General features: G+C 29.7%; 1 protein-coding gene across 3 annotated transcripts in view; it reads right to left on the reverse strand.

Moving 5' to 3' along the window:
* The window catches only part of LOC111688935 (serine-rich adhesin for platelets), a 62611-nt gene extending 58781 nt beyond the window's left edge, over positions 1–3830 (reverse strand). The window contains exon 1 of one of the 3 annotated variants that reach the window (XM_046952855.1): positions 2439–3830. In XM_046952855.1, the coding sequence (XP_046808811.1) occupies positions 2439–3548 (1110 nt within the window). In that variant the 5' untranslated portion in view covers positions 3549–3830. Of the gene's footprint in view, positions 1–712; positions 1119–2438 lie in introns of those variants that run through there. The other 2 variants (XM_046952856.1, XM_046952857.1) reach the window with 2 other exon arrangements.
* Between the last annotated feature and the right edge of the window lie 22014 nt (positions 3831–25844).

Below are 25844 nucleotides of genomic sequence, written 5' to 3' on the forward strand. Positions count from 1 at the left end.
TATCTATCTATCTATCTATCTATCTATCTATCTATCTATCTATCTATCTATCTATCTATCTATCTATCTATCTATCTATCTATCTATCTATCTATCTATCATCTATCCGAAAATGTGTGTTGCAGTGTGTCAGTGCGAAAACTCTGATTTCAGAATATATAACTTTTTTTCCAATTAGTTTCCCTTTTTGATTGACACCATCATTTGTAACTTTTCCTTTTGACATATAACCTGTTTACACTTAACAAAATTAATTGACACAACATTTTAAAACGCTTATCGTAAATGTTGTCAACCTTTTTCTTTCACTTAAATTTAATTCGTAACAAAATTTTGAAATGTACCAAAAAAAAAAAAAAAATCATAATAAAAATTTACTATAATTTTAAAAAATAGTTAGTGTTTATAATAAATTACATCATTCAAAAAAAAAAAAAAAGTTGACAATACTGTGCATGCATTTTAGTTAAAAAAACTTTTATTGCAATCAGTTTTCGGAATTAAAAAAAATAAACTGAAATATATACGAATGAAACTCTGGTTTCGAATGCAATTGTTATTTTGTCTGCTTAAGGTTTTTTCTTATAGATATTTGGCATACATAAATAATTGTTAGGAAAACTAAATAAAAACAACAAAAATATATGTATTTTTAGAAGTAGAAACAATAAACAAAAAAAAATTCAAATATATGTTACGAAACTAAACTTACCTTAGTTTGAATACAATCACGAGAAGAAGATTGAAAATGTTGTTGATGAGAAGACACGTTTATCGTTTGGTTTTCATCGATGTCACTTGAATGACAAAGTTGATGTTTTTGTTGTTTGTTTTGCTGTTTCTGTTTCTTATGTTGATGTTGCAAACGTTGTTGTTGATGCTGCTGTTTTGGATTGTTGTAGTTATGCTGTTGTTGCAAATTGTCGTCGTTGTCGTTATATGACAATGAATTATGTGTTATGTCACTTTCTAAATCGGAAGCCACATCATTTAAATCATCTTCAGTGGCGCCATCTTCTTCATTGCGATTAAGATTAGGGTCATCATCATCTAAACAGTCGTCGGAATAATCAATTGAATCATCTATATCTTCACTATCTAAATCCTCATTAGTTAAATTGCCCTGTAATTGTAAAGAGGAATAAACAAATTAAATTAGGAATATTTTTTTTTGTTGATAGTAAGAAAATAGTATGGCAACTATATAGATGAATGCTACTATGTATATAGTGAGCGGGAAGGAAGTGGCACAAAGAGAGCAAAACTTCTTTTTGTAAATAGCCCATAGCATAGCCCAACAGTTGCTAACGTTGCCGATCACTTCTTTCTTATTTTTTCATTTATATCTGTATTTAAAATTTAAATTGCTAAAATTCAACAAAAACTACCTTATAAAGTATGACATCTTATTGCACAAACATTATTTAAACAGTTAGATTTTAGTTTAAGACTTTAAGCCACAAACAAAAAAAAAAAAAAACAAAAAAAAATATATATATATAAAAAACTGAACCAGACAAACAGTCTAAACCATCTAGTACGATTTAACAACAAGTTCCGTCAGTATGCTTTTTGTCCAAATTAAGTTGTTCGTATGGGATTTTTTTTTCTCATTTCTTTTGTATTTTTGGACTTTTTTCTGTGTTTGTGAAAAAAACCTAATCAGATTTGTTAACAATAATCGATTGGTTTAAGGAAAATACGCTTTTTGTTAATGTTTTCACAAAAATATACTGTGGGAAAATGGTAATGTTTTAAATGAGGTTACAAGAAAAGTCTGTAATTGTTAGAGCAGAATTGGACATACGAGTTTGTAGTTACAATTTTTTTAATAACAAAAATTGCTCTTTCCCGAAATAGATAGATAGATAGATAGATCTATCATAAATTTCAATTTTTTTTTCAACTTTTTCATACATTTTGAAATTTCTATCTATTTATCTATCTATCTATCTATCTATCTATCTATCTATCTATCTATCTATCTATCTATCTATCTATCTATCTATCTATCTATCTATCTATCTATCTATCTATCTATCTATCTATCTATCTATCTATCTATCTATCTATCTAGTCTATAGTCTAGTCTATAGTCTAGTCTATAGTCCAGTCTATAGTCTAGTCTATAGTCTAGTCTATAGTCTAGTCTATAGTCTAGTCTATAATCTAGTCTATAGTCTATCTGTAGTCTAGTCAAAATAACAAACTGTATTTAACTCATAACAGGCCCACTGTGCCTTACTGTGCAATAAATTAATAAACAACGACAATACACACACACACTTATAAAGAAAACTGTCACCATGGTAAAGGTAAAACCAAAATAATAACAAATAAATATTTTAAAGCTTTTTTTTGCTTTATATGAACTTTTAATAAATGTGACGATGAGCAATTTTTTTTATTATTTGGTTTTTTGTGATTCGGGTACTTACATCACTGGTGTGTGAAGAAGAGGCTGCCGATGAGAAGAGTAGGCCACCAACAATGTTATCATTAACCATACAATCGTCATCATCATCAACATCGACAACACTACCAACAACATCTCCATTGGCGATGAGGCCGCCACCACCAACACCACCATGAACATCATCATGACCATCATCGCCGCAATTACTATTGCTATAGTTGGTTTCGTTGTCTGTGTCCAAGTGCTTAAAATAGAAAATGGCACAATTTTTCGATTTGCGATTTGAACGATTGAATTTTGAAATATCTGAGGAATGATGGTGTTCATGATGTTTGCGCAATACTGTAGGCGATTTATTGTTGTTGCCACCACCAACACCATGATGATGGTGTGAATGTTTATTGTGGTAGTTTTTGTGACTGTTGGGTGAAATGATGGCAATATTTTTTTGTTTCATTGTAAGACCACCGTTAATTTTATGTTGCTGTTGGTGATGGTGCTGTAGATGATGTTGTTGATTACTTTCATTGTCTGCTAATAATTTTGTTGTTATATTGTTATTATTATTATTGTTGTGATTGTTTGCCAAAACGACAATAGCATTTGTGGCAACACCAATTGAGCTTGTATTACTCATGCTGTCACTATTATTACCACTTCCACTGTTACTATTGCTGTGACTAACACTACTATTGCTATTACTAATGTTACTGTTGCTGCTTGTCGTGGAAGTGGCAACAGTTGAGCCTAAAGATTGTGTTGCTGTACTTGTTGTTGAACCTGTTGTCATGGCGTTTTGTGTAATTGCCATAAGGGTTACTCTTTGTTGTTGTTGTTGATGTTTTAAATGTTGCTGTAGATGTTTTTGCTGCAAGTGTTCATTTAATAGTGTAGCAGTTATTGTTGATGCTGCTGTAGTTTGCATGTCATCATCTATTTCACAACTTTCTAGTTCACTAGCATTATTAATGACAGCAGCAGCTAAATTTACATTTGTTACACTGCCACAAATTGTTGAACGTTTATTATTATGACCAGTTATCAAACTTCCAGCGTTATTTCCTAAAAACTTATATGACATGGGTGTGTAATGGTGGGTTTTAGTTGTATTTCTTTGATTGCTGGAACGCATACTACGTTGTATGGTTTCTAGATCGGAACTTTCTGAATCAGCCTCAAAATCCGTTAAGGTAGCGTTGGCTTTGTGTTGAGCAGCCGCCGATGATCGTCCACTAGAACGATCAAATGTGACTAGGAGTTTGGTATAACCTAATTGATTTTTATGATTAGGACTATCAATTTCGTCTTCGTCGTCGCCGTCTTCGGCTTCTTCTTCGATTTCGACGACGTCGTCTTCTTCTTCTTCGTCAACGCAGTCTTCACAATCAATCTAAAAAGTTTGTATTGCCGCAGTGTATGGTTTGTTTTTTGGGTTACAAAGAAATATTTGTTAGAAACTTTCATAAAAAAGGGGAAAATCTTAATAGAGGAACAGAGGACTTGGGCAGGATCATAATTTTTAAAAAATTTAACTTTATCGGCCTAATTGAAAGCAGCACTTGGTTATTTCCTAACAAATCATTCTGAATAAATTATAAGCTACACACATACGATAACATTTTCCTATTTATATGAATCAGGAGATAATATTAAAAAAACTGATTTCTTTGAAGATCTATCTATCTATCTGTCTGTCTGTCTGTCTGTCTGTCTATCTATCTGTCTGTCAGTGTGTCTGTCTGTCTATCTATCTATCTATCTATCTATCTATCTATCTATCTATCTGTCTGTCTGTCTGTCTGTCTGTCTGTCTGTCTATCTATCTATCTATCTATCTACCTATCTATCTATCTATCTATCTATCTATCTATCTATCTATCTATCTATCTATCTATCTATCTATCTATCTATCTATCTATCTATCTATCTATCTATCTATCTATCTATCTATCTATCTATCTATCTATCTATAAAACTATTTCAAATTTTAACAAAACTATACAATTTGTATGGATATGCCTTTTTTCAGACATATTTGACTTTTATAGATCTATATAAATAACTGTCTGTCATACTTCTAAAAAAAAAAAAAACTAACAAATTCGTAAACAATTTAAAATATTTGCGTGTTAAATAAAAATCATGAAAAATGGTTTTTCTCCAACGTTTTTTGAAAGCATTAATCAAATAATGTCTATGTCAAAAAAACAACAATTTTCTAGTACAACTAAATAGTTTCTGGGCCTAAAAATGTCTTGGCCAATAACACTCGTACAAATTACTAAGCGGCAAAAAACAAAACTTATGAAATCATTCTTAGTCATGATCTTTAAGAAAAAACATATAAACAATAAAAAATAGCCTTCAGGCATTTAAGTCAAAAAATAACAAATTTAACAGAAAAATTATTATTATTAATATAAGCGTGTGAAAACCTAGATATTTGCCGAAAGATTTTCTTAAGAAAAAGACAAAATTATGAAATTTATTTTATTATTTATTATGGTTAAGGAATTTTTAGCTAATCTTTAGTTTAATTACTTTTTTTCTTTTTCAAAGAAGAAAATTTCCATAAATTTTTTTCTTTAATCAATTTCTTTAAAGATTATTTTCTTCTTTTTTCTTTTCATTCATTTATAAAATTTTTATTGTTGGTTTGTGTTAATAAATACTATTTATAAATATTTTTTTTGAAATTTTAAATATTTAATTTATGCCTAAAAAATTAGCTGCCAGCTAATTTAATTTTATTACAGTTAAAGTTTATATTTGTTTACGATAAAATTATTTTCAAGGTTAAGAGTGTTTATTTAAAAATTTATGTTTAATATGTGAACAAATTATTTAAATGAAGTGTTTATAAAATAAATGATTAAAAAGTAATTTCAAATTATTTTTTACTAAGGAAGTAATTAGTGAAATGTTAAGTTTTTAATGGACAACGTTTGAACAAATTAAAGATAATATTTTGTTGTTGTTCGTTGCACAAATAGCAGTATATTTATCTGCAACAAAATGATATAGAATATACTATACTAAAGACGCGATTATGGATTAGACTATAAAATATATTATATATTAGACAAGACAATAGATTAAACTATAGACTAGACTATAGACTAGACTATAGACTAGACTACAGGCTAGACTATATACTAGACTATAGACTAGACTATAGACTAGACTATAGACTAGACTATAGACTAGACTATAGACTAGACTATTGACTAGACTATAGACTAGACTATAGACTAGACTATAGACTAGACTATAGACTAGACTATAGACTAGACTATAGACTAGACTATAGACTAGACTATAGACTAGACTATAGACTAGACTATAGACTAGACTATAGACTACACTATAGACTAGACTTAGACTAGACTAAAGACTACACTAAAGACTAGGCTTTAGACTAGACTAAAGATTAGACTATAGACTAGTCAATAAACTAAACTATAGACTAGACTATAGATTAGACTATAGACTACACTATAGACTAGACTATAGACTAGACTATAGACTAGACTATAGAGTAGACTATAGACTAGACTATAGACGAGACTATAGACTATATATAGACTATAGACTAGTTTATAGTAGACTGGACTATAGTCTAGTCTATAGTGGACTAGAGACTAGACTATAAATTTGGCTATAGACGTGACTATATATTAAATTCGCGATTCGGGACAGACTTTGGACTTGACTACACTATATCCTCGATTCGGGACAGACTACGAACAATTGAAGATGTCTGCAGAATTACGTATATATAATTCGCTAATGTAATCCTGCGATTACAGGATTACATTAGCGAATTATGTATACATTAGCGAATTATATAGACTAGACTATAGACTAGACTATAAACTAGACTATAGACTAGACTATACTATAGACTAGACTATACTATAGACTAGACTAGACTATAGACTAGACTATAGACTACACTATAGACTAGACTTAGACTAGACTAAAGACTAGGCTATAGACTAGACTAAAGATTAGACTATAGACTAGTCAATAAACTAAACTATAGACTAGACTATAGATTAGAATATAGACTACACTATAGACTAGACTATAGACTAGACTATAGACTAGACTATAGACGAGACTATAGACTACACTATAGACTATATATAGACTATAGACTAGTTTATAGTAGTCTGGACTACAGTCTAGTCTATAGTGGACTAGAGACTAGACTATAAATTTGACTATAGACGTGACTATATATTAAATTCGCGATTCGGGACAGACTTCGGACTTGACTACACTATATCCTCGATTCGGGACAGACTACGAACAATTGAAGATGTCTGCAGAATTACGTATATATAATTCGCTAATGTAATCCTGCGATTACAGGATTACTAGAAAAAAAAGATTTCACACACTTCATCTATCACTTCCTCTATTTCTACTCAAACGTATGAAGAATCAAATAATTTTAAGATATTTTTAAAATTGCTTATAATACCCCCAAGAAAAACTAACTTGCAACCTACTTACAGCTAAAAGAAGTAAAATTATATTTTTAGTGATGACAGTGACAGTTAGGCAGAGGCCGACAAGAAAAAAATTAATAAACCCAAAAAATTATCTAACACTTAATTTCAATTTTGACCAAGAACTTGTTAAGAAAACGTGTTGTATGTCATCAAATTTAACACATTTTATTTTCAATTTTGCGCTAAACAACAAAAATATGAAAAAAGGCTTAATGTTTTTTGTTGTTGACTAGTTTTTTTCTTTCTCTCAAGTCCAACGACCCGAAGAGTACAATGTGTTGGGGCAGCATTTAGTTAACCGGCATTACTACATATACTGCAGCAAACAAATTGAAAGCGTTTTTTTCTTTTCTTTTAGCATTGTTGTATGTATTTATATTTGTTACTGTTATTGTAATCGTTGTTGTTGTTGTGTTTCATGTTGTAATAATTTATGGCATTATTATGCAGTTTTCAGAAAAATAAAATAAATGCTGGCTGGTTGTTGACAGAAAGAGAGAGAAAGACTCTTGAGTAGTTAAGTTTTGCTTGACTGCTTTAAATGTTATGGGATTTGCTACATTTTGGTAACAAACACACACACATACACATGGACTCACTCTTGAGTTGATTTTGTAAAGAAATGTTGAAAAACCAACAGAAACAAAACAAGAAGTTGACAACATGCGTGCACGCATTGTGGCATTGCACATGCGCCTGTATCCACATACAGATGTCAAGTATTCAAAGCAAACCAGCAAAACAAACAAATGTTATCTTTTAAGCCCCCCAGCAGTTCTATGAAACTGTTACACTTTAATGATTTTATATAGTGTTATGGGTATTAGACTTAGGCGTGATCCAGAGAGAAGTCTAGGTTATAACTCGCTATCTTTTGGCTAATTTATGATTAATAATGATTACACTCTAGTTTACTTAGAGACAGTTAAGTATCAATTGACTCCAAATTAAATTACCTGTTATATGTTAGGTAATCAATAGAAAACTCTTTGCCTTATCAAGGTTACATTCGATTCATTAGAATTTATATTTACGAAGGAAATCATTGACCACTTCAAAAACTACTGGGTCACTTAGGCTTAAAGCCACAATTGCTACTACCTACTTGCCGTATAACTTTTGCTTAAGGATGTCTTGTTCGTAAACTAACAACATGAAATAGAATGTTTTAAGTTTGTCTATTTATTTGTTTGAATAAAGAAAGAAATCTTGTTTTCCTGTAGATTTTCTTAAGAAGACATTTTCGTTTAATTGGTTTGAAACCAGGTAAATATTTACTAAATACCTAGATGACATTTTAATACCCTACAACAGTTATTTCGGTTAGTTTTGTTAAACAAGATAACTTAAAAGCTTTTGTAGATTAAATCATAAACTTTGTTTAACCTGGAAATCTGATTACAAAGAATTTTAACATTTTAACTGTAACCTAAGAAAGAGATTTGTGTTTATAGATATTGACTAGAGAAAAAGGGGAGATATTATTTATAATGTCTTATTTTGGCTAATAAAACCATTTCACTGATTACCTATTTTGATAATTAATAAACTTTAAGAAGATTGAAAAAGATTTCTTAAGAAATCTTCAAAAGAAAATGTATAGTATTAGAGTTACAATGATTTATTACAAAAAGAGTAAAATTCTTAAATATTGTGATCGTAAACAGATAAAGGCTAGATCATCAAAGCTTCATCAGCACGATCAAGTTATTGGGACTATATTAAGGTGCTTAATATCAGCGATAACCCCAGAAATAAAGAAATTAAAATGCTTTCTTCTAATACCAACTTTTTAGCAACTCTCTAAATATTTGGTACTTAAGGATCGAACTCATTTAGATTGCGATCGTGTAAAGCGAGATACACTACAAACTTTAAACGTTTAAATAAAGCGAACTGTGATCAATTTGGGAACCTAATATGATGATAATCTGAAGAAAAGAGTGATACGCAAGAGCCAATCTCCCACAGAGTACGATCGTGCAGAGAGAGAGAGAGAGAGAGAGAGAAAGACAAACAATCATCAAAGCTATTGTATTTTGCAATGACTTTAAACTGTCATCAATTAATCAAAATTCCGTTATAAAACTTTAATTATTTCCAGGTTTCAGTAGACTTAAACTTTTTGTTCACTAAGAGCTTAAATAATCAGCATTGAGAGAAATGAAAATATTTTCTTCTATAACCAACTTTTTATCAACTCTCTGAGCGAGAGAAATTACGAACTATGAATGTTTAAATAAAGACCTGGTTCACGCTGGGAAACTTTTGATTTTGTGTATGAGATAAAGAGATGGTTGATATTTCTTCCTCTTTCTCTCACACACAAAAATCAAAAGTTTCCCAAAAAAGTTTCCTTGTCTACACCAGGTCATAGCGAACTTTGATCAATTTAAAGAGACTACTTTAAGAACGAAAACTTTTCGTTCACTAAAATGCTCACTGAAATGATCAGGTGATCTACAAATGAGCGGAATACTTTCAGATGATATCCATCGAGCAGATATAAAGCCGATTATTAAAGTAAAATCAGTTTAATCATTAATGGCCATGTTGATCTGAGAGTGATGAGAGATTGTGATCATTAATGGCCATGGTGATCTGGGAGTGATAAGAGATTGTGATCGTGGAAAACGAAAGACAGAAAGCGTTATGAATATGTGAAGAATATAAACAGTGATCAACTAACGGAACTTAGATTCTTCTGAAGAAAATAGTGATTAACACAGATCGTACTATTTTTTAAATGTGTGGAGACCTAAAATTGCGATGAAAGTATCACAACCATATTACACATGGAAACTCTTCAATCACTAAGCTTTCATTAACTGGAATGATAGATCTTTATGCAGGCGAGTTGAAATTGATTCACACTTTCAAACAGAGTAGGTTTTTGAAGATCAACTTTTACAAGAATTTGGATTATAATAGTGAATGATACCCCCAAACTTTTTAAGGAAAATTGTTAGATTAAAGGTATCATAACGCATGATATAAGATTAGGAAAGCTTAGGAAACCATCTAATCTAACTTGAAGACCTTTGATATTGAGTAAGATCATGTGGAAGCTGAGATCGTGTGATAAAGAAGAATTCTATTATATAGAATATATTTAAATTTCCTTGTAAATTTTGCACTACACAAAGTAGAGTGAGTTTTCAAAACTTCTGAAAATTAAACTCCATTTTTTCGTGTTATAAACCTAGAAATAAAATGTTTTACAACGTGATTACATGTCACATCAAAGAGATTAAAACTAAAGTAATGGAAAAAAACGCAAGCAAAATTTTAAGAAAGACTTTCAAAAAACCATAAAATACCATGATGATCATCTTAACTTTAGTTTAAACGTGTTACATAAAAACGTGCTAAAGATTAAGAAAACTCGAGACAATAAATTTCTTAATAATAAATTTAAAAGAAAAAAAAAAAAAAAAACAATTTTACCCAAAAAGAATTAAAAAGAAAATGCAACAACTAAAAAGGAAATTAAAATAAAAAGTAAATAAATTATAAGGTTGACAGTATGAAGACAAATGCTTTTTATACATATATATTTTTTGTAAGTTATTTTAAAATTTTACACACGCAATTGTTAACAATTAATTATAAAATGTTTTTTCTTATAAGTTATTTTTCTAAGGTGTCAATATTTGTGTTCAATAAAAGCTGTTTGGGATTTTTTATTTTATTATTTATTTATACATTTATAAAATCAATAACGTGATTTTAATATTTATTTAATAGTTTTATTTTTATAACAGTAAGTTAACTAATAAACTGTTAGTTTTTCTTTTGTTTAATGACACCAGGTCTCGTTTTTAATAAATTAAACAAAAAAATGACAGGCAGCCAGTTGAAAGAAGCCAAGTAGTATTAAGACGATGTCCAGAGTAATGTAAGTAAGTAGCTGTTTTAAAAAGCTCTATAACTGTCATATTAAATCATTGATTCCATTTGGAAGTGGGAAAGAAGTGTATAATGTAAATAGTTTTTTTTTTTAACTGTAACTGACACCTACAATAACGTAAGAGACAATGTGTAAAGCTATTGTTAATTGTTGTAATATTTTTGTTGTTTTTCTAAAGGTGTCTGGTAATTAATATTTCTATCAATTGTTTATTAGTGATTGGGAAAATTTGTTATTAAAAGTGATTGTTTAATTTAAAAATAATAAATATTACTTATTATTGTTTAAACTGATCTGTTGTTAAGTTTATATAAGCTGATCTTCATTTAAAATTACAGACTGTTTAATAAGTCAGAATATAGATCAATACTTTAATCAATAATATAGACTGATCTATTGTCAATACTATAGCCTGATCTATAGTCAAGACTATAGACTGATCTATAATTCTGACTCTAGACTGATCTATAGTCCTGACTCTAGACTGATCTATAGTCAAGACTATAGACTGATCTATAGTCAAGACTATAGACTGATCTATAGTCAAGACTATAGATTGATCTATATTAAAGACTATAGATTGATCTATATTAAAGACTATAGACTGATCTATAGTCAAGACTATAGACTGATGTATAGTTAAGACTATAGACTGATCTATAGTCAAGACTGTAGACTGATCTATAGTCAAGACTATAGACTCATTTATAGTCAAGAGTATAGACTGAACTATAGTCAAGAGTATAGACTGATCTATCAATAATATAAACTGATCTATAGTCAAGACTATCAATCAATACTATTAACTGATCTAAGTCAAGACTATATACTGATCTATAGTCTTGACTACAGACTGATCTATAGTCAAGACTATAGACTGATCTAAAGTCTAGACTACACTCCGATCAAGACTTTTCAAGACTAGATAACAAAACTAAAAACTGATCGAAGTCAAGAATATATACTGATCTATTGTCTAGATTACAGACTGATCTATAGTCAAGATTATAGACTGATCTACAGTCAAAACAATAGACTTATTTATAGTCAAGACTAAAGACTGATCTAAAGTCTAGACTACAGACTGATCTATAGTTAAGACTACAGACTAATCTATAGTCAATAATATGGACTGATCTATAGTCAACACTATAGACTAATCTACAGTCAAAACAATAGACTTATTTATAGTCAAAACTATTGACTGATCTATAGTCAAGACTATAGACTAATCTATAGTCAAGACTATAGACTAATCTATAGTCGAGACTATAGACTAATCTATAGTCAAGACTATAAACTAATCTATAGTCAAGACTATAGACTGAGCTATAGCCAAGACTATAAACTGATCTATAGTCAAGAATATATACTGATCTATTGTCTAGATTACAGACTGATCTATAGTCAAGATTATAGACTGATCTACAGTCAAAACAATAGACTTATTTATAGTCAAGACTAAAGACTGATCTATAGTCTAGACTACTGACTGATCTATAGTTAAGACTACAGACTAATCTATAGTCAATAATATGGACTGATCTATAGTCAAGACTATAGACTAATCTACAGTCAAAACAATAGACTTATTTATAGTCAAGACTATAGACTAATCTATAGTCAAGACTATAGACTAATCTATAGTCAAGACTATAGACTAATCTATAGTCAAGACTATAGACTAATCTATAGTCAAAACTATAGACTAATCTATAGTCAAGACTATAAACTAATCTATAGTCAAGACTATAGACTGAGCTATAGCCAAGACTATAAACTGATCTATAGTCAAGACTGTAAACTCATCTATAGCCAAGACTGTAAACTGACCTATAGTCAAGCGAAGACTATAGACTGATCAGTAGGCAAGACTATAAACTGATCTATCTTAAATATGCTAGTTAACTAACACTTATAGTTTACTTACACTTATAGCATTTTTCCCCAAAATAAACCCTACATTCAAATTACTTCCATTAGATATTTAGTTACCTTCTTTCTACATCAACACTAAATGGAGTAGATCAGTCATGTATATATACCAACAATTTGGTGTATATTACCTTCTTTCTATATCAACACTATATGGAGTAGGTCAGTCATATATATACCAACAATTTGGTCAAATTAACAACTTCATCATTTTATATTCTCTTTCTTTCCCTATTTCAAGCCAATTTTTTAAAACCTTTTTACAGCATCTGCCATTAAATTTTCAAAAACAATTTAAAGTTTTTATCACGAAAAAGATAAAAAGAAACAAAGAAATTCATAGAAATAAATATAGCAAAAATAACTGGGTTAGTAAGTTTTGCTTTTTTGCAAAATTGCCCTTAAGTTTTAGAATAGCGAATGATACCCTCTAAATTTTAAACAAATTTCAAAAGTGTTTTAAATTATCTCTAGAAAAAAAAAACGGAAAAAACACTAATGATTGATCGATTGCCGTCTATTGCTAATCATGCTAAAAAATCTTACATTCTAATACAAAATGCAAAATAGCAAAAAAAGCAATATATTGCACGATCTGCCTTTTACTAGGTGCTGCTGCTGACACATGCAACATAAAACTTATTTATTTTTTTGTTGTTGTATATGAATTACCTTATGGGCATTTTCTAGCAACACTTGCATTTTAAACTGAAAATGTTAAAATAAGGTTTTAAGATATTGTCGTCATTAAGATCAATCATGATGAATTTTAAATTATTGAAGTTTATTGTTTTTTTTTTTGCTCCAGCTCTATTTGTTGTTATTAATTGTGATTTCTTGATTCTTTAGAATTTGTTGTTTGATGCCTGACACAAATTACACCCTGTTTTGTAGTTGTTGTTGTTACATTTCCTACAGCAATCACGTAAAAACAATTTTTATATATCTGAATTTTCCATTAAATATAGATTTAGTTTTGTTTAGAACACAAGTGAATTTGAATATTTTTTGAAGTGATGTGTGGCCTTGCCGTTTTGAATTGATTGTTTCAATTATCTATTTGAAATGTTTGTTAAATCTATTTGAAAATCTGGATAAAGTAAATGTCAATTTTAAAAGTGCTAAAAACTATTTTGTTAACAAAATATCTATAGTCTGTGTATATTTATAGACTGATTTTTAGGCAAGAGACTGATCTATAGTAAAGACTATAGACTGATCTGTAATGGAGACTGATCTATAATCAAGTTTATAGACTGATATTGAGTCAATATTTTAAACACATCTGTATCTGTAAACTTATGTATACTCACGACATTGAAATAATCTATAGTCAGGACTGATATACAGTCAAGAGTATAGACTGATCTCTAGTGAAAACTATATAATGATCTATAGCGAGAACTATAAACTGTTCTATGGTGACTATAGACTGATCTAGAGTGAAGACTATAGATTGTTCTATAGTGAAGACTATAGAGTGATCTATAGTCAAGACTATAGACTGAGCTACAGTGAAGTCTTTAGACTGATCTATAGAGAAGACTGTAGATTGATCTATAATCAAGTTTGTATACTGATATTGAGTCAAGACTATAAACAGATCTATTGTGAAGACCATAGACTAATATGGAGTGAATACTATATACTGATCTAGAGTGAAAACTTTTGACTGATCAACAGTGAAGACTGATCTATAGTGAAGACTATAGAATACTCTATAGCCAAGACTGTGAATGATCTATAGTCAATACTATAATCAATACTACAGTAAGTACTATAGACTGATATTTAGCCAAGACTGTGACTGATCTACATTCAACACTATAGACTGATCCTAAGTCAAGACCGTAGACCGATCTATAGTCAACACTGTAGTCTAATCTATAGTAAGGACAATACACTGATCTACAGTGAAGACTCTAGACTGAGCTTCAGTCAAGACTGAAGACTGATTGATCTATAGTCAAGACTGATCATTAGCCAAGACCGTGACTGATCTATAGTCAACACTATAGGCTGGTCTAAAGTCAAGACTATAGACTGATCTATAGTCAAGACAACTCTGCAGACTGATCTACGATTAAGTTTTTAGACTGATCTATAGTCAAGTCTTAAACTTTTTTTGTTTACCTACAACTACAAAAAAATAGTCCCGTTTTAACCAAGTAAATCTGCAGAAATATGTTTTCAACAAAAAATAACAAATTTAGTTTTTTTTTTGCTTTATGCAAATTAACAAATTTGTTTCACATAATTGACCTCATTGAGCATAAAATGAATTACCTCTATATAATATAACTGAACTGCTGATGGTGGTAAATTTTGAAAATATTTACAATAAATTTATAAATTTAATTATGCAAATGATGTAATTTGAAACTGCTAAAACTAAACTGCAACGATTTAAACTTTTTGTTTTAAAAGAAACGAATTTAAAATAAAAAATGCAAAAAAGAAAAACGCTAAATAACACGGAAGTTTCTGTTTTTACAATGTTTAAGTTTTCATTTATTTTTTAGAAAAGCAGTCCGTCCATCTGTTTTCAGTTTCATTTTTTTGTTTTTCATTTAATCACACACAATTGTCTTGCGGTGTTGGTGTGTGTATATAGTTCGTGGTCGGTCATACAGACGGACTGTTGAATAGACAGACGTCTGTCTATCAACTTTACTAGGGAAAATTGTAATTTTTTTGTTGTTACATTTTGATTTAAACATTTAATACCATTATTAGGCTAAAATAATCGGCAGAATTGTTTTTAATATTAACTAAAGGGAAAGTATTTATTTCTCTGGTTGTTGCCTGTTGCATAATTAGCAAAATTGTGGTGGCGGTGTTGCGGTGCAGTAAAAGAAAGAAAAAAAACCGAACGAACAAATGACTGAATGAACAATTTACATTTAAAACAAATAAAATTTACAATTTACAAATGCGAAAAGAAACCATATAAATGTTTTTAATATTATATACTACTGATTATGAAGGGACTATTGCTTGATAATAGCAATGTTTAGTTTAGAGTTGTAAATGTGTATTTTAACATGATTTTTGTTTAACTTTCAAATAGTCATATTTTACCTATGGCTACTAGTTACAATATTTTTAAACCTACTAAAACCCAATGAACTATAAGTTGCAGGGAAAAACATGTGGTCTCTTTTAAGACTATAGATTGATAAAATAGTCAAAACGTTAGACTGATCTGTGGTTAAAACTATATATTGATCTTTTGTTAAGACTATAAAACTTATAACTGGAAAACTACAACAGAGAAATCTAGTTTTATATATTGATCCATAGTTAAGACTTGATACTTATCGTTTGTTAGTGTTATTGAAAGATCTTTAGTAAATACTATAGACTGATCTATAGTTTACTTTAAACTGCTCAATTTTGCTTAAAAAACTAAATTTACTGTTAATTTCAAAATTGTGTCAATTTGGTTCTGAAATATTTCGGGAGAACTCAATTAAATAGATCGTTCTAATATTAAGACTATAGACTGTTCTATAGTCAAGACTATAGACTGAGCTGTAGTCAAGACTTTAGACTGATCTATAGTCAAGACTATAGACTGATCTATAGTCAAGACTATAGACTGATCTATAGTCAAGACTATAGACTGATCTATAGTCAAGACTATAGACTGATCTATAGTCAAGACTATAGACTGATCTATAGTCAAGACTATAGACTGATCTATAGTCAAGACTATAGACTGATCTATAGTCAAGACTATAGACTGATCTATAGTCCAGACTATAGACTGATCTATAGTCAAGACTATAGACTGATCTATAGTCAAGACTATAGACTGATCTATAGTCAAGACTATAGACTGATCTATAGTCAAGACTATAGACTGATCTATAGTCAAAACTATAGAATGAACTATAGTAAAGATTATAGAATGATCTATAGTCAAGACTGTAGACTGATCTATAGTCAAGACTATAGGCTGTTCTATAGTCAACACTATAGACTGTTCTATAGTCAACACTATAGACTGTTCTATAGTCAGGACTATAGACTGTTCTATAGTGAATACTATAGACTGTTCTATAGTGAAGACTATAGACTGATCTATAGTAAAAACTATAGACTGATCTATAGTCAAAACTATAGTCTGATCTATAGTCAATATTATAGACTGATCTATAGTCAAGACTATAGACTGATCTATAGTCAAGACTATAGACTGATCTATAGTCAAGACTATAGACTGATCTATAGTCAAGAATATAGACTGATCTATAGTCAAGACTATAGACTGATCTATAGTCAAGACTATAGACTGATCTATAGTCAAGACTATAGACTGATCTATAGTCAAGACTATAGATTGATCTATAGTCAAGACTACAGACTAATCTATAGTGAAGACTATAGACTGATCTATAGTGAAGACTATAGACTGATCTATAGTGAAGACTATAGACTGATCTATAGTCAAGACTATAGACTGATTTTTAGCCAAGACTATAGACTGATCTATAGTCAAGACTATAGACTAATCTATAGTCAAGACTATATTTTGTTCTATAGTCATGACTAAAGACTGTTCTTTATTCAAGACTGTAGACACTTCCATAGTCTTGACTATAGACTGTTCTATAGTCAAGAATGTAGACTGTTCTTTAGTCATGACTATAGACTGTTCTATAGTTAAGACTGTAGACTGATCTATAATCAAGACTATAGACTGTTGTATAGTCAAGATTGACTGTTCTATAGTCAAGACTATAGGATGCTCTATAGTCAACACTATAGACTGTTCTATAGTCAAGACTATAGACTGTTCTATAGTGAAGACTATAGACTGTTCTATATTCAAGACTGTAGACACTTCCATAGTCTTTACTATAGACTGTTCTATAGTCAAGAATGTAGACTGTTCTTTAGTCAAGACTATAGACTGTTCTATAGTCAAGACTATAGACTTTTCTATAGACAAGACTGTAGACTGCTTTTAGTCTTAGAAAACAATATTTACTGTTTATTTCAAAATAAATTTGGATGTGAAACATATATGGGAAACCTTGAGCGGGTAAAATTTCTTTGAATCTAATACTTATTAAATTTAATACCTATTTTTTGGTTCAGTGTAAGTTTCAGAATTTAAATCGAAAAGAATTAATCAAAATGGTCCAGCTGTTTGGCAGTAAATAAGTTTTGCCAACAAAAGTTTAAAATTTCTTTTAATGCTGTCACTCACTTCATAAAGAAAACAATTTCTTAATAAAAGTAATTAAAGGAAAAGAAAACAACAAAAATAATTCTAAGTTTCTCTTATCAATTTATTCTCACTTGTTGTTCCCTTTTAATACAAATAAAATAAACAATAATCACACAAACACTGAACAATTACACTTACATTTCTGTTGTTTTGATTTGTTTACAATTCATCCTGTTCGGACAGGCTCGATGAATTCTTGTTTTGCGAACGAACGAAACGCAAAATAAAAGCATTTTTAAAAAGAAAATATTAAAGTAGAAGCAGAGCAAAAGCAGCGCTGCCGCTTCATTTTATAATACGCAGTTACATTATTAATCAGGAATTTAATTTGATTATTAAAAAAGAACAAATTTTATTGAAAACTTTTTTTTAAACATTTTAAAAAACACTTGCATTTTTACTAATATTATATCAATTTTGTTATTGTGAATTTTTAATAAACAAATTTTATACAGAACTTTTTTTGAATTTTTTTAACTTATTTCATAAAAGATTTATTAAAACTTTGATTTTACTTAAAACACTTATTTCAATTTATTATTATTTTATAACAACACTTTTTTAATTAAAATTGCACTTATTTATTAAGTATTAAACTTTTTTGTAAATTAATAAATTTTACACTTTACATTTTTCCGTTCACCGAACCCGTCTTAAAGAGCTGCTGTTTTAAACTAATTGCTTAAAAATGAATTAAAAGCGAAAGTGCAAATAATCAATGGAAAGCAATTTACATAGAGAACATGTAAAACGAGGAGGAGAGCAAAACATAAGACGAGAGGGAGAACTTAATGTAAATAATAAAAGCGAAGGAGTGTTTAAGAACAATAGGAGGTTCTCTATGCTAAAAAGAAATAAATAATAAAACATACTAATTGTAAATAGACTTAAGTCAAGACAATTTACTTTAGCCAAAATATGGATACAATTTCCTACAGTCGTATGGACTTATATTTATATAGTGTAGACTATGGACTTATATACAGACAACATTATAGTTTGATCTATAGTTAAGACTTTAGTCAAGCATTTATATAGTCTAGACTATAGCCAGTAGATTGTTCTATAGTCAATGCTATATACTGTTTTACAGCCAAGACTATAGACTGATTCATAGTCAAAACTATGGAATAAACTATACACAAGACTATAGACTGCTTTATAGTCAAGGCTAAAGACTGATACATAGTCAACACTATAGACCTTTACTCAACACTATGAACCGATCTATAGTCAAGAGTGTAGACTGTTCTATAGTCAAGACTATAGTCAGTTCTACAGCCAAGACTTGAGACTGTTTTACAGTCAATACTAGAGACTGTTTTACAGTCAATACAAGAGACTGTTTTACAGTCAATACTAGAGACTGTTCTATAATCAAGATTATAGACTGATCTATAGTCAAGACTATAGATTGATTTATAGTCAAGACTATAGACAGCTCTATAGTCATGTCTATAGACTGCTCTATAGTCAAGGCTATAGACGGTTTCATAGTCAAGACTTTAGACTGTTCTATAGTCAAAACAATAAACTGCTATTTAGTCAAGACTATAGACTGTTATATAGTCAAGACTATAGACTGTTATATAGTCAAGACTATAAACTGCTCTATAGTTAAGACTATAGACTGTCCTATAGTCAAGACTATAGACTGTCCTATAGTCAAGACTATAGTTTGTTCTATAGTCAAGACTGTAGACTGTTCTATAGTCAATACTATAGACTGTTCTAAAGTCAAGACTATAGATTGTTCTATAGTCAAGACTATAGACTGTTTTATAGTCAAGACTATAGACTGTTCTATAGTCAAGACTATAGACTGTTCTATAGTCAAGACTATAGAATGTTCTAAAGTCAAGACTGTAGAATGTTCTATAGTCAAGACTATAGAATGTTCTATAGTCAAGACTATAAACTGTTTTATAGTCAAGACTATAGAATGTTCTATAGTCAAGACTATAGAATGTTCTATAGTCAAGACTATAGAATGTTCTATAGTCAAGACTATAGAATGTCCTATAGTCAAGACTATAGAATGTCCTATAGTCAAGACTATAGAATGTTCTATAGTCAAGTCTATAGAATGTTCTATAGTCAAGACTATAGACTGTTCTATAGTCAATACTATAGACTGTTCTACAGTCAAAACTATAGACTGTTCTATAGTCAAGACTATAGACTGTTCTATAGTCAAGACTATACACTGTTCTATAGTCAAGACTGTTCTCTAGTCAAGACTATAGACTGTTCTATAGTCAAGACTGTTCTATAGTCAAGACTATAGACTGTTCTATAGTCAAGACTATAGACTGTTCTATAGTAAAGACTATAGACTGTTCTATAGTCAAGATTATAGACTGTTCTATAGTCAGGACTATAGACGGTTACATAGTCAAGACTATAGACGGTTCCATAGTCAAGTCTATAGACTGATCTATAGTCAAGACTAAAGACTGTTCTATAGTCAAGACTAAAGACTGCTATATAATCAAGACTATAGACTGTAGATTAGTTTACAGGCTTGACTATAGATTACTAGTCAATACTATTGAGGCTGATCAATATGAAAGACTAAATGTTTATCAATATATTTCTGTAATCAATACTTTTCTGTAATAACGACAAACATGCAAATGCATGTTTGCTCTCGTCCCCGATTACTAATTCAATACCCAAAAAAAAATATCTTTGAATTTTTCTTTAAAACTTCTAATTAATCATCTCTACAACTGTTGTATAAGTAAAACTTAATTTATTTTTTTGGTATAAAAGATATATAATTTCCTCAATTACCACCATACACATACATACATACCAACATATAACTAACGATGGTGATTAAATTCAAATCTATTTCTAACAACCATAATTTTTCATAAATTAATAAGTTTTTCCTATATTTAAGCAGGCATCATTAATTATTTTAAAAAAATTATTTAACAAATAAATTTATAATTCGCATTAGATTTAAAAAAAAAAATCCTAAACCAAATATAGCTAGGAGACAGACAGACAGTCATAAATAGGCAACAACCAATGTACGTAGGTATGTACATACGTAACATCGACCCAGTCGACAATACGGAATGAGTGTGTTGTAACCTTAATAGTAAGTAGTAGTGTAAAAGTTTGTTTGTATGAAAAACGTACTCATAATTTTCGTAACTCTTTCAAAACTGACATTTTGAAAAATGTAATTTAAAAACAAGTTGCACCTTCTTTTTTGTCATTTGGCTGACTCAACTCTACTCCACTCACTGAAACTCTTTGTCTGCCAGGTATGTTGGGTTTAATTTTAAAATTTCTGTGTCATTTCTATAGTCTAAGAGGAATGAATAATGATAATAATGGGTAGAAGAGAAATAAGTAGTGAATTGCTGTAAAATACAGTGGAAAATTGCTACTTGTTAATGTTAACAACAATAGAATCTGTTTGGCTGTTTACTGGCGGGAACACTGAACAAACCCAAACACCAGTGACAACATAGTCATCATCATTATCATCGTCGTTGTCTGCTCTAGCCAACATTGCCTTCATATATAAACTCTAGCGTCATTATAACAATGATTAAATAAAATAATTTTAAAACGCTTATACTATTTTACAGGTGTCAACTTTAATCTGTTTGGTGATCTGTTGGAGGGATCAGAAGAGGACAAAATGTTGCTTATGTTTGTCAGCACTTACTAGCTTAACTTTGTCATCATCAGTTATGTTGTATATGTATTTTTTTTTGTTTTGTATATTGTGCTGTAAGTGTTGACTGATTAAAACCTCAAGATAATACAAGAGTATCTAAATTATTATTTATGACTACTATTTATTTATTGTTTACTTTAGTTGCAAAGTGCTTTTAATTTAGTTAATTTTTTCTTTTTACAAAAAATGATGTAATCCTATGAGTAAGACAGGTGGAATGTTTTTAAGAGAATGAGGTGAAAAGTTCAGAGAAACAAATAAGTCATTTTAAGAGCATTTATAATTATCGAATGTCCTATTTATGTGGTAAATTAGTAGTAAAATTGCAAAGCCATGAAATAGCAGTAAATTTTCTGTGATTAAAACAGAATCTCGTGAAATGTTCATGAGAAACTTTTAAATGCTTTGAAGTTCCAGTTCGGCTTTAGTTCTAGTTTAGTTCTAGTTCAGTACTAGTTCAGTTCTAGTTCAGTTCTAGTTCAGTTCTAGTTCAGTTCTAGTTCAGTTCTAGTTCAGTTCTAGTTCAGTTCTAGTTCAGTTCTAGTTCAGTTCTAGTTCAGTTCTAGTTCTGTTCTATTTCAGTTCTAGTTTAGTTTTAGTTCAATTCTAGTTCAGTTATAGTTCATTTCTAGTTAAGTTTTAGTTCATTTCTAGTTAAGTTTTAGTTCAGTTTTAGTTCAATTGTAGTTCAGTTGTAGTTTAGTTGTGATTCAGTTCTAGTTCAGTTTTAGTTCAGTTTTGTTACTCAGCTGATTGTCCCAGGTTTTGTGCTGGCGGTTTGGTCCCCTCAGGGTGGTGGACTTGTATAACATTTATTAAAACCACTTGAAAATGATACTTGAAAATGATTCCTTACTTTTAACGCTCACTGTAATACACTCACTTTTAATATCATATTTTCTCTCTCAGCAAATATTTAATTTTTAAATTTTCGAAAAACTTTTCAACACAAAAACTGTCAAATTATGTCTATTTGATGTGATGGCTGTAAATCATTTTAATTACAACTAACACACACTCACAGCTACTAACTAAACAGTTACCACATTAAGATCAATAAACGAAATGTAATAAACATAAAGTCCAGATAAACTCAGCAGCAGTTGATTTTAAAAAGTCATAATATTAAATCAAATTATGTGACATTAAAAATCAGCTAAATGTCATTTTAACGTTTGTCTAAGCGAATAATAAAAAAATAATAGCAACAAAATTAAAAAATGATTTTTCCCCCATTCGATTCATTAATTTATCAAAACAACTTTGTAAATAGTCATGGTGAAGGATCATTAATTACCTGTAAACAGGAGAGATTCAAATGGGAAAAGGAAATTTGAACAACAGCTGAAGAAATTGGACATTGATAAAAACATGACACATTTTAAATGTCACAGTTTAAAAAAAAATAATAATCACAATAGGAAACGTTTTCCGTATTAGTAATTTGCAACATAAATACAAAAAAGAGTTCAAAAAGTAAAAAATTAAAATAAGAAATATATTTATATATTGATTACGTATTGACTCTGAACATTTAAGCCCTCGATTTTTATGTTTATTGGCTGGCAAACATAAAAATTTACTACGTGTTTAACAACTTGCAACAGAAATCGAAAACAGAAAAATATCACAAATGAAGCGAAAAACAAAAAATCAACTGAAAATAAGTTAAACAAATAGAAAAATCTGCAGGCAAATTTAAACATTTTAAAACTCACTGGATTTATTTTTATTTCGTTTTTATTTTTTTTAACCCCAAAAAAAAAAACAGTGCGATTTTGAAAGTAAAAGTTAATATTAATGTTTATGTTAATGTTTAAGTTAAATTTATGTTTATGTTACGATTTTTGGTTTCTTTGGAAAATTAAAAAAAGTAACAAAATATCGAAATCTACTTAAAAACAATACAGTTCAATATTATTTTTGGTTTTTTTTTTCCACATGTGCTGGTGTGATGTTAAGGTTTTTTCGATTTTATTCCCTCTCCTTAGTCTCGGATTGTTTATGGTAAATTTTTATGTGATTTTGTACATCATAAATTTGGAACCTTTTGTGTTTATTTTGCTGCTGCTGTTGTTGGTGGTGTTGTTGCCACAATAAATGTATAGAAAAATTTGTTGTGGTTGTTCAATTTTGTTGCCATTTTAAAATTTCAAAACAATAACAAACAATAAATGAAAATTTATTGCAAAATGCTTACGAACAAATTCTTAAGCTTAAGAAGGGGAACAGTGGAGTTAAGGTTAGGGTAGGGATTTCCTTTGTTCTTTAATTTAACGGAGATGTTTGGGGTCTAACAACCGATCTCTAGACAATTAAGATTTGTAGATCCCTTGCCCAGATCTGTGCTTGATGTTAAATATCATTAATTGCTTAAATAGTTTTCAATTCTTTAAGCTTTTTTTTTTTTTTAAAAAAAAGCTTAAATATGTTTTCATTCTCAAGAGAATCTCTTATAAAGGTTGGTATTAATACACTAACATAATCAAAGACTAAATTGTAACTTTGGATATTGATTAAAAACTTAAACAGAGATTTCGATCGATCTATATGTTGTCCAATTTCAAAAATGATCGATTAAACTAGACACACTCAAAGTTCTTTTTATTACATGCAGAACTGAAAGCTTTTAAGCTTGAATAAAATCTCGATATGTTAACGATTTATCATTAGACAAAAAGTTCATGATGTTATCAAGAGCTTAAGTGGCGGGAAATACACAAAAAAGTTAACTAAAATAGTGAATTAAGCTTAACAAACTCAATGTTCTTATTATCACAAGCAGAACTGAAAGCTTTCAAGCTTGAACAAGATCTGAAATAGGTCTGTCATAAATAATCGATCGTTAGAATGCCAAAAATTTGATGATCGTGAGAAAAGCTTATGTGGCGAAAAACTCGATAAAAAGAGTTAACATAAATGGAGTTTTCGAACGATATCGATAGATCGATTAGATTAGACACTATTGAAGTTTTCTTTTTTAACACATAGTAAAAGTGAAAGCTTTTAAGCTTGAATAAAATCTCAATATATAATCGGTTTATATCACATGTTTGATTGGAATAGCAGAACTAATAATCTTGCAATACAAACAGTTTAACAAAGAGCAAAAGATCCTTAAGGATGGGAATCTCGTAAGAGAGTTAACTTGAATGGCATTTGCGGTCGATATCGATGTGAAGTTCATTTTCATAAATTATCCGAAATCGACTGGATCAGACACTTGTAGGTTTCTTTCTGTTTTATGGCAGAACTTTAAGCTTTTAAGCTAAGTCTCAATATGCAATTGGTATTTCATGAGTTATACATAGCCCGTGGAGAGAAATCACAAAATCGTAAAACTAGTGCAGCTTTTAAGCTTTTAGCTAAATCTCAATATGTAACACTAGTGCAGGCCTCAATTGTCAGAGATTATAGTGCATCAGCACTTCCTTTGTGTCGATGCTTTTTTGCTTAATTAATCTTTAAAATGGAGAGCTAGTTCTGAAGACTTTTTGACCCTTCGCAGATCCTTGTCAGAGACTCGTAAAGTAATTCTTTTATATGAAAGAGAAAAAAGTATCAATGATCTCTTTCTCTAACACATAAAATCAAAAGCTTCCAAATAAGAGTTTCCTTGTGTGAACCGGCACAAATTAAGCTGTAAAGAAAGTGAGAAAGACGCAATCTAAATATTATTTAACATCTGTTTTGTTAAGTAACATCCAAAAACTTGACAGCACTGTTAGAAAAGGATCAGAGTTAAATTTCTGTAGGCCTCTGAAGTTATAATGATAAAAGAAAATATAGTCGCAAATCTAATTTAGAGGAGTGTTGAAACATGGCAACTGTAATGTTCGTTATGGGACTTCACTTTCGATTATGATCTTTTGTATTCAGAAGTACATGATCCTCTTAAAGTTTGTATGAAATATGTAAAAGAGAGAGAGAGACTCAAGACAGTCTTTATCGGCCTCCAGTTTCGATCATGATCCTTTGTTTTCAGATGTGCATGATCCTCTTAAAGTTTGTGTTAAGTGTGTGAAAGAGAGCGTGTCGGGCAAGAGTGCTGCGAATCTCGAACATAAGTTGCTGCGAACTTTGATCGTGAAATTCAAAACTTAAATTTTAAAAAATCATTA

This window comes from Lucilia cuprina, chromosome 5, assembly GCF_022045245.1.
Source record: "Lucilia cuprina isolate Lc7/37 chromosome 5, ASM2204524v1, whole genome shotgun sequence".
Taxonomy (NCBI): domain Eukaryota; kingdom Metazoa; phylum Arthropoda; class Insecta; order Diptera; family Calliphoridae; genus Lucilia; species Lucilia cuprina.